General features: G+C 47.6%; 2 protein-coding genes across 2 annotated transcripts in view; one reads left to right on the top strand and one right to left on the bottom strand.

Annotated features, from left to right (window-relative positions):
- Positions 1-9,193, bottom strand: part of SMN1 (survival of motor neuron 1, telomeric) — a 61,432-nt gene that overhangs the window by 3,239 nt on the left and 49,000 nt on the right. The gene's annotated exons all lie outside the window — the stretch shown is intronic.
- NAIP (NLR family apoptosis inhibitory protein) lies at positions 4,327-7,999 on the top strand. The gene is given in 3 exon segments (XM_017344647.3): positions 4,327-4,484; positions 5,759-7,023; positions 7,026-7,999. Coding segments are annotated over 3 exon segments (2,391 nt in total). The 3' UTR covers positions 7,994-7,999.

Raw genomic sequence — 9,193 nt, 5'->3', positions numbered from 1 at the left:
TTGATCCAGCTCCCTGCTAATGTGCCTGGGAAAGCAGCGGAAGATGGTCCAAGAGTTTGGGCCCCTGCTGCCCACATCGGGGATACCCATGGAGTTCCTCACTCCTGGCTCTAGCCTAGCCCAGCACCTGCCATTGTGGCCATCTGGGGAGTGAGCCAGCAGATGGAAGATCTCTCTCTCTCTGTCACTCTGCCTTACAAATAAAGTAAATATTAAAAAAAAATGATTTACCTCCTTTTTTTTTTTCTGTACTTCATGGCAAAATTAACTTTCTAAAGGATCTGGAGAGGTGTCTGTAGATCTTATAATATTTTTTAGGAATGAGTTGTTCCAAGGCTGGTGAATTGCAGTTTTTGCTGAATTTAAGGTGTTTGTGTGTATGTATAAACACATATACACACTTTAACACTCCTGAAATTGTGACGTAGCTTCTGATGGAAGGTGTGTTGTAGCTTTCTTTGGCAGTGTTGTATGTCAGGATGGAGTTGTACTGTTGAAAGCATCTTAGATGTGATGAAATGCAGTATGCAGAGGAGATGCGTGATGTTCTGGAGCGGTTGGGGATGATTTAATAGTGAAGTAAGTGATCCTGAGCTTTGGCATAAAACCCTGTCTGGGTTCAATCCCTGCTTTGCCACCAGCAGTGACTTCCTGTCTAAGCCATGGCCAGTGTCCCTACTATTGGGATGATGATACACTGAGCAGGGGATAGGGAACCAATGTGTAAAACTCATGACACACAGCCATTGGTCTGTAAATGCTATTTCTTATTTTAGACACTAAGGAAAATCTTACTCATTGAAGATACAGATTATTTCAGCTACTCAGTTCTTTATTTTGTGAGAGCAGCCATTTATTTAATATTTCTCATTTGTGAAAAGAGAGTTGGCTGATCTAAATCAAAGACAAGATAAGGGGAACTTTTGGATGTGAGTGGGCAGGTTTCATATCTGAAAGTGAATGTTGAGCGATGGCATGAATGATCTGTGCTGATCCCAGAACAGGATTGAACTCCTGTTATACTCCAGTGACCCAGACACCCAACTCTCCTAACGGAGATCTGAAAAGTAAATTGGTTACATCTTCTAACTTAGAAAATATGATCAATTTGACAATTTCCATTTAAGTAAGAACCATCTGGGTTCACATGCTCATTCAGCAAATGACGAACTGAATTTCCACGGTATAATTTTTGGTTCCAGGGCAAATAGATGTGCAACACTCTCCGCCTCACGAATGCTGTGTGTGAAGTTCTCTGAAAGCAAGGCAGTGCTGCTACACAGGCTGAGTGTGTGTTTGAGATGCGGGGCCGGGTGGTTGCGGGCATTGTCTGGCTTTGATCCATACCATCTGTCCCTGTCGCGGTAACCTTCGGTTTCCTCCTGCAGAGTGCATTCTCTTCCAGGGTGTGTAGCCGTGGTGGAAGGGGTGTTTTCGGTGTCTGCTTCTCACAACCTTCTCCTCTTCTGCTTGGGACACAAGGATAGGACCTAGTGGAGCTCATGGCTGTGCAGATGCGGGAGAGGCAGGGCTTTGTGGAACCTTGGAGATACTTGACAGTTTTCTGCAAGTACTTCTGGTGCATTTGTGGGGGCCTCAAGCCACCTCATGGTTGTGACTTGCCATTCTTGGAGTATCTCCTTTAGCTTTTCCTGAGTTAGCGGAGGCTTGGTATTGCAACGACAGAGTAAGATGGGCTGTTTCCTAGAAGTGTTGTGATTCATGAAGTCTACAAGATCTTAATCGCTTTTTAAATTTGTTTCCCATAGAATAAACGATGATGACTTTCCTTGTGGAAATGTGGCTTCTCTGGCTGACTGGTTTGACTTTTTATCAGTTACTGGGTTAAGGACATCAATCGCATTTGCTCACTCACAAGGCAGAGAATGAGAGCTACTTTGTGGGGTGCCAAAAATAGGATTCAGGGGCCTGCGTCGTGGCTCACTTGGTTAATCCTCCGCCTGTGGTGCCCCCATCCCATATGGGCACCAGGTTTAGTCCCAGTTGCTCCTCTTCCAGTCCAGCTCTCTGTGGTGGCAAAGGAGGGCAGTGGAGGATGGCCCAAGTGCTTGGGCCCCTGCACCCTCATGGGAGACCAGGAGGAAGCACCTGGCTCCTGGCTGTGCCAATCCGAAGCCAGGAGCCAGGGTTCTCTTCCAGGTCTCCCACGTGGGCGCAGGAGCCCAAGGACTTGGGCCATCTTCCACTGCTTTCCCAGGCCATAGCAGAGAGCTGGATTAAATGTGAAGTAGCAGGGACTCGAACCAGCACTACAGGGATGCCAATACTACAGGCGGCAGTTTTACCCGCTGCGCCACAGCGCCAACCCCGTAACCTAGCAGGTTTAAAACACACGGGACTTCTTATCCTCAGACAGTATAGGCCATATATATGTATATATATAAATAGAAAATATTTACTATTTAATGTAAATATTAAATATATAAAATAAATTATTCAATATATATTTAACTAGAAAAATGGATATTTATATAGATGTAGGGCTATTCGCATCTAAATATTACAGTAATGTTTCTGTGCTCAAATGTAAAACTCGAGTTATCTGGAAATCCTACTAGGCAGGCACCTTGTTCCCACAGACTGAGGTGTTCCTGTATCACGACACATTATGATTAGATTGTGATTGGCACACTGGTGACCCAGTGGACTGACACAAATTGAACACAAGCAAAGAGGTCATATAGCTTTTATAGGGGAGTTGAATTATGCCTTATTTTTCTAATTTAATATTATGATGTGAACATTATCCAGGAAGGATTGATAAAACAGTGGCTCGCTGATCGCCAGGTTTCATTCAGAGATGTAAAGGAGGAATCAAGGTAATTTTCCTCTCTGTCATATTGTTGGGTGAGAACTTGGGCAACAAAATTGTGATTTAATCCAGATACCAGATTGATTTCACAAAACCCATGGATATCCCCACTTGGCTACCTTCATCCTGGGATTTGCTGTAACTACAGGTTTGTGGGTGTGTTTTGTGTGCAACGTGGCAGTCAAAGGTGAGACAGCGTGGTGTACGTGTGAGACTGGGTTCTAGGATGCACAGCCGGCACTCAGCACAATCGTAAAGCTTTCTCCGGGCTGGGGCTCCTCCCTTCCCCCTGCGACTCATGCTGGGCACGTGCCCTTGTTCGTTCTGTCTCATGGCCTTTTCTTCACATGCCCCCTAATCTATGTCAGAATGTGTATTGAGACTTTCAGAGAGGTTTGTGTGTTGTTAAGGAACACTCTAATGTAAGTTTGACTTGATCAAGACTGAAAGAGGTGAATTTGTAGTGGAAAATCTCAAGTTTCTTTCTTCTACCCTTTCCCTTTCCTACCCAGCTGTCCTATCTGGGACAGCTCAGAGGCAAACCATGGTTGTCGTTAAGTTTCTCTCAACCTGAAAGTGTTAGTGAGTGGAAATTCCTAGTCCCAAAGCTGTAACAAGAAGGACAGTTCTCCTGTACTGACTGTGTGCCCCATGCTGAAGGTCTTCTGCAAACATTACTTCCAGTTCTCATGCTAACTCTGACGTGTGGATAATGTATTTCTCTGTTGGGTAAACTGAGGCACTTAGAATTCGCTTGCCTAGGCTCATGCATTGTTAGTAACTAGTGGTATCCGGACATGGCCTGCCTGACCCTGAAGCCTACATGTTCCATTCCACCACCTGGCAGGGAATGGAGCAGGCCTGTCTGCTTAGCTTGCTCAGGTATTAGCAACGTTTGAACCACTCGGAAGCCTGAGTTCCATGCCTCTCTGAATCATGATAATAAATCTTTTCCCATAGGCCCAGCATGGTCCTTGAGTTAGAAACTTAAGCTGAGAGAAGGGAAAAGCTCCAGTTATTTATTTAGAAAGTCAGTTACAGAGAGAAAGATGTTCCATTGGCTGGTCCACTCCTCAGATGGCTGCAACAGCCAGGGCTGGGCTAGGCCAGCTTCAGGAGCCGGGAGCCTTCATCCAGGTCTCCCACGTGGATGAAGCGGCCCAAGCACTTGGGCCACATTCTGCTGCTTTTCTCAGGCTGTTAGCAGGGAACTGGGTCAAAAGCAGAGCAGCTGGGACATGAACTGGTGCCCTTGGGGGATGCATGGCATCTCGGGTGGCAGCTTAACGTGCTATGCCGTAGCACTGGCCCAAAGCTGCAGATTTTTCCAGAACTCTCCCACATAGAAATGGGGAGATGTGGGAATGGGGAGATGAAGCAGCGTCTTCCAAGCAGAAGAAAATAACCGCCTGCCCTGTAGGCCGCTTTCATGGTAGGTGGGTCAGTGCCCACGTGCCACCTGTGGCACAGGTAGGTGGCTGTTGGAAGTACACATGTCTGTCTGTGTGCCTGGGCTGTCCAACAAGATGCTACAGACTGGCGGCCTGAACGGCAGAAATCCATCTCAGAGCTCCAGAGGCTGCAAGTCCCACACCAGGGTGTCTGCGGGGTCGCCCTACCATCCTGCCTGTTTTCAGCTGTACATGATCATGTATGTGACTGAAAGCTCTTCTGAACAGGGATAACTCATCATAGATAATAAATAAATTCTACAAATATCTCCTGAGTAACTATCACACATCCGGTATGGTCGGGAGTAACAGGGTGAGCCAGTGACCCGAGGCCCGGCTTCAGGAAACGTGTGGTCCATCCCTCCTACTGCAGAGTTGGGTCTGTCACACTCAGGGTTGAGATGCATGCAGCCTGCTGGGTCCCACATGGGATCTCCCACTTGGAAGGCAGTGAAGCCCGACCTTCCACTTGGCTTTGTTCAGGGCTGGGAAGGTATGTTTCTTTAACCAAAGCAGAAACCTAGATAACAGGTTGACCTATCTATACTGTTCTCTAGGCTACAGGTCACTGTCCCCTTACTACACACACACACATCCCCACCATCTGATTTTGGAGCTGTGTGTTAGGTATGTAACGTTCATGCCACAGAAAGAAAAAGCAGACTGCTAGGTACTCGATCCACCTTTCATATTTGTGAATCGGAAAGTGACATGGGAGGAGGAAAGTTTATGTAATATTAAAAATGTAGGGAATAACTCAGGACAGAGGCTGCACTTTAGAGTTTTTGACGGGTTCTTCTTGCTGTAGACTCCATGAGTCTGATGACCAAGGACAGGAGTCACCCATGGGGCATAGCATATGTGTACCATCTGGGAACTCCCCCTCTCGCAGATGTGTGCAGATTATTGTTTCATATCTGGGGCACACCCCCTTCAATCACCATGCATACACGAGGATGGGCTGGGTGTAGAAGATGTTTAGTCCCCATTTATAACACGATGTCCCACACTCTGATGCAAATTTTGATTCAATAAGGGCTTTTATTTTTCAAAGGAACCCACCAAGGGAAGCAGTCCCAAGGAATCAGTAGAAGTTAGTTCTACAGGGCCAAGTAAGATCCTTGAAGTAGCACAATGGGATTATATGTAAGTGTAAATCTAGTTGTATAGGGGCGGGGATTTGACAAGAGTGATGAGTTGTAATTGTCCAGAGAGCTCCTAGAGAGGAGCAGCATTGGGATGGAACGCATTCTATGCGAGGGCAGTCGAGATTCTTGTAACATCTCCAGAGTGGACGCAGGATCAAACTGATAGCAGTCAGTGAGTCTCAGATGCAAACAAATCAGTGTTTAAAGCAACAGTCATGGGAGATTATAGAATTCCATGGTGTTCCTACTAGGTGCGCCTGATGTCTAGGTCCCTGTGTCAAGTGGGGTACCTTTGGCATAGGCCCCCCCCCATTCTGATTTTGTAGGAAGCACTGTGAAAGGATTGCAATCTGGGAATCAAAGGCCACGGCAGGTCCCAATCCACCCATAGCGGATGGGCAGAATGGTATTAGGATTGAGAGATGTGCATGTGGTGCTCAGCCGTGCCCCTGTCTTCCTGCCACAGAGAGGACACAGGGTGAAGCCCAGTGGCTTTGGGAGGCAAAGAGTCTGAGTGAGCAGTTGACAGCGGCCTACACTGATGCCACTTTCCGCCGCATGACTCTGCTCAAGGTCTCCTCCAGTCTAGCCACGGACCCCTTGCTGGGCTGTGACCTGTCCATTGTCACAAAGCATGTCAGCAGCCCCACGCAAGAGCCTGTGGCGTTGCATGAAGCCTTGGCCACCTTGAACTCTGTCATGTGCGTGGAGGGCGAAGCTGGCAGTGGGAAGACGGTGCTGCTAAAGAAGATAGCTTTTCTATGGGCATCAGGATGCTGTCCCTTGTTAAACCGCTTCCAGCTGGTCTTCTACCTGTCCCTTGGTTCGACCAGACCAGACCAGGGACTTGCCAGCATCATTTGCGGCCAACTCCTAGGGACAGAGGGATCTGTTACCAAAATGTGCCTGCGAACCATCATCCAGCAGTTGAAGAATCAAGTCTTATTCCTTTTGGATGATTACAAGGAGATGTGTTTGCTCCCCCAAGTCATAGAGAAACTGATTCAAAAGAACCACTTGTCACAGACTGGCTTACTGATCGCCGTCTGCACAAACAGGGCCAGGGCCCTTCGCCACTACCTGGACAGGACTCTGGAGATCACGGTGTTCCCTTCCTACAACACCATCTACGTACTACGGACGTTCTTTTTGCATAACAGAAGCCATCTGCAGAGGTTTATGGTTCACTTCAGAATGAATGAGGATTTGCAGAGAATTCAGAAAACTCCCCTCTTTGTGGCTGCGGTCTGTGCCGACTGGTTTCGGCGTCCGTTCCACCAGTCCTTTGACGATGATGCGGTGTTCAAGTGCTACAAGGAATGCCTTGCTTTGAAGCACAGCGCCTCCGCTGAACTTCTGAAAGCCACTGTGTCCTCCTGCGGCGAGCTGGCTTTGAAAGGGTTTTTCGCATCTTGCTATGAGTTTGATGGCAGTGAGCTCACAGAAGCAGGGGTTGATGAAGATGACGACCTGACCATGAGTCTGATGAGCAGATTCTCAGCCCAGAGACTGAGACCAGTCTACCGGTTTTTAAATCCTGCATTTCAGGAATTTCTTGCTGGGACGAGGTTGATTGAACTCCTGGATTTGGACAGCAGGAGGACCAAGATTTGGGACTTTTTTATTTGAGACACATTGACTCATCCATCATGGCTGTAAGTCCCTATGGCAATTTCTTAAACTACATCTCTAATCGCACTTCAACAAAGGTGGGACCGAAAATTCTATCTCACTTGCTCCAGTTGATGAGTAATGAAGCATCATTGGAGATTATATCTGAAAATAATGACTATGCGAAGCAGCATCCGAGGATGTCAGAGAAGATGCAAATATTTAGGAGCCTGAGGCAAGTATCTCCGCAAGCTTACTTTTCACTGGTTTCGGAACACTTCCTGACTCTCGCCTTAAAAATCACTTATCAAAGCGACACTGTGGTCGCGTGTTCTCCATTCATTCTGAAATTCCTTCAAGGGAGGACCCTGACCTGGAAGGTACCGCAGTTACAGTACTTTTTCGACCACCCAGAAAGCCTGTTGCTATTGAGGAGTATCTAGGTCTTGATACAAGGAGTGAAAGGGGAGCCTAGGCCAGATTTTTCAGTCATGGCAGCATGCTTGGACAAATCGCAGGCACCGACCATAGATCAGGACTACACCTCGGTCTTTGAACCCATGAAGGAATGGGAGCAGGAGCTGGCTGAAAAAGAGGAGAGCTTGAAGAACTTCCTGAAGTCCAGCGCCAGGCACCACCGGACGTCGGAGCCGGCTACTGGAAACTCTCCAAAGCAGCCCAAGATTCCTCTCCTGCAAGTCCACGTGACCAGGGCCAATGCCGTGGACCAGGACACGCTCAGGGCTCTAACGGCAGCTTTGTCAGCTTCGCAGCACATCAAACTCCATTTAAGCCACAGCAGGGGCTTTATTGAAAGCATCCATCCAGCTCTGGAGCCGTGTAAGGCCTCCGTCACCAAGTGCTCCATAGGCAATGCTGAGCTCCGCACAGCGGAGCAGGAACTGCTTCTCACCCTGCCTTCCCTGGCATCGCTTCACGTTACAAGGTAACTACGTTTTGCGGGACCATTCTCATGTGTGATTCTGTTTCCCCACTGTTAGTTTTAGGTGGATGAAAACGTCTGTAGGCACAAGAACATAGATGCTCCTTTAAAATAAAAAGATTTATGTATTTGAAAGGTAGAGTTAGAGAGAGAAGGAGAGACAGAGCGAGAGAGAGAATCTTCCATCTGCTGATTCACTCCCCAAATGGCTGCAATGACCAGGGCTGTGTTAGGCTGAAGCCAGGAGCCAGGACCTTTTTTTTGGGTCCCACGTGTACACAAGGGCCCAAGTACTTGGGCCATCTTCCACTGCTCTCCCAGGCACATTAGCTCAGAAGTGGAGCAGCTGAGACTCCAACTGGAGCTACAGGCTTCATCCGCTGAACCACAGTGCCGGCCCCATAAATGCTCCTTGATAGACTAGATATAAGGGGCCAGCACTGTGGCGTAGTGAGTAAAGCTGCTCCTGTGGTGCCGGCATCCCATATGGGCGCCGGCTCAAGTCTTGGTTGCTCTACTTCCAATCCAGTTCCCTGCTAATGCACCTGGGAAAGCGACGGAAGATGGAGTGAACCAGCAGATAGAAGACTTCTCTCTCTGCCTCTTCCTCTCTCTGTAACTATGCCTCAAAACTAAATAATCTTTTTTTAAAAAAAGACAAGATACAAAACAAACATTCACTAATTTTTTTGTCAGTAGTATGAATTAGTGAATAACAGAATGGTTTTCAAGTAATTCAGATAAAGTATTAATATTTAATTTTATGTTCTCAGTAATCAGACATGAATTACTTGTTATTTGTGAATGGATGATCCCTAAGCGTAAGATGCTGCTTGGGTGCCAGTGTTGTGGTGCAGCAGGTTAAGCCGATGCATATGACGCTGCCACCCCATATCAGAGTGCTAGCTGGAGTCCTGGCTGCTCTGCTTCCAATCCAGCTTCCTGCTGATACACCTGGGAGAACAATGGATGATGGCTCAAGACTTGGGTCCCTGCCACCCGTATGGGAAACCCAGAAGGAGTTCTGGGTTCTTGGCTTCAGCCTGGTCCAGACCTGGTTGTTGTAGCCATTTGGAGAGTAAACCAGCAGATGGAAGATCTCTCCATCTCTCTCTCTCCCTCTCTCCCTCTGTCTGTCTATCTCTCTCTCCTCCGCCTCTCTCTGTCACTCTGCCTTTCAAATATGATACAAGGGGCTGGCGCTATG

This window comes from Oryctolagus cuniculus, chromosome 14 (assembly GCF_964237555.1).
Source record: "Oryctolagus cuniculus chromosome 14, mOryCun1.1, whole genome shotgun sequence".
Lineage (NCBI taxonomy): Eukaryota > Metazoa > Chordata > Mammalia > Lagomorpha > Leporidae > Oryctolagus > Oryctolagus cuniculus.
This window is presented reverse-complemented; position numbering and strand designations above follow the sequence as displayed.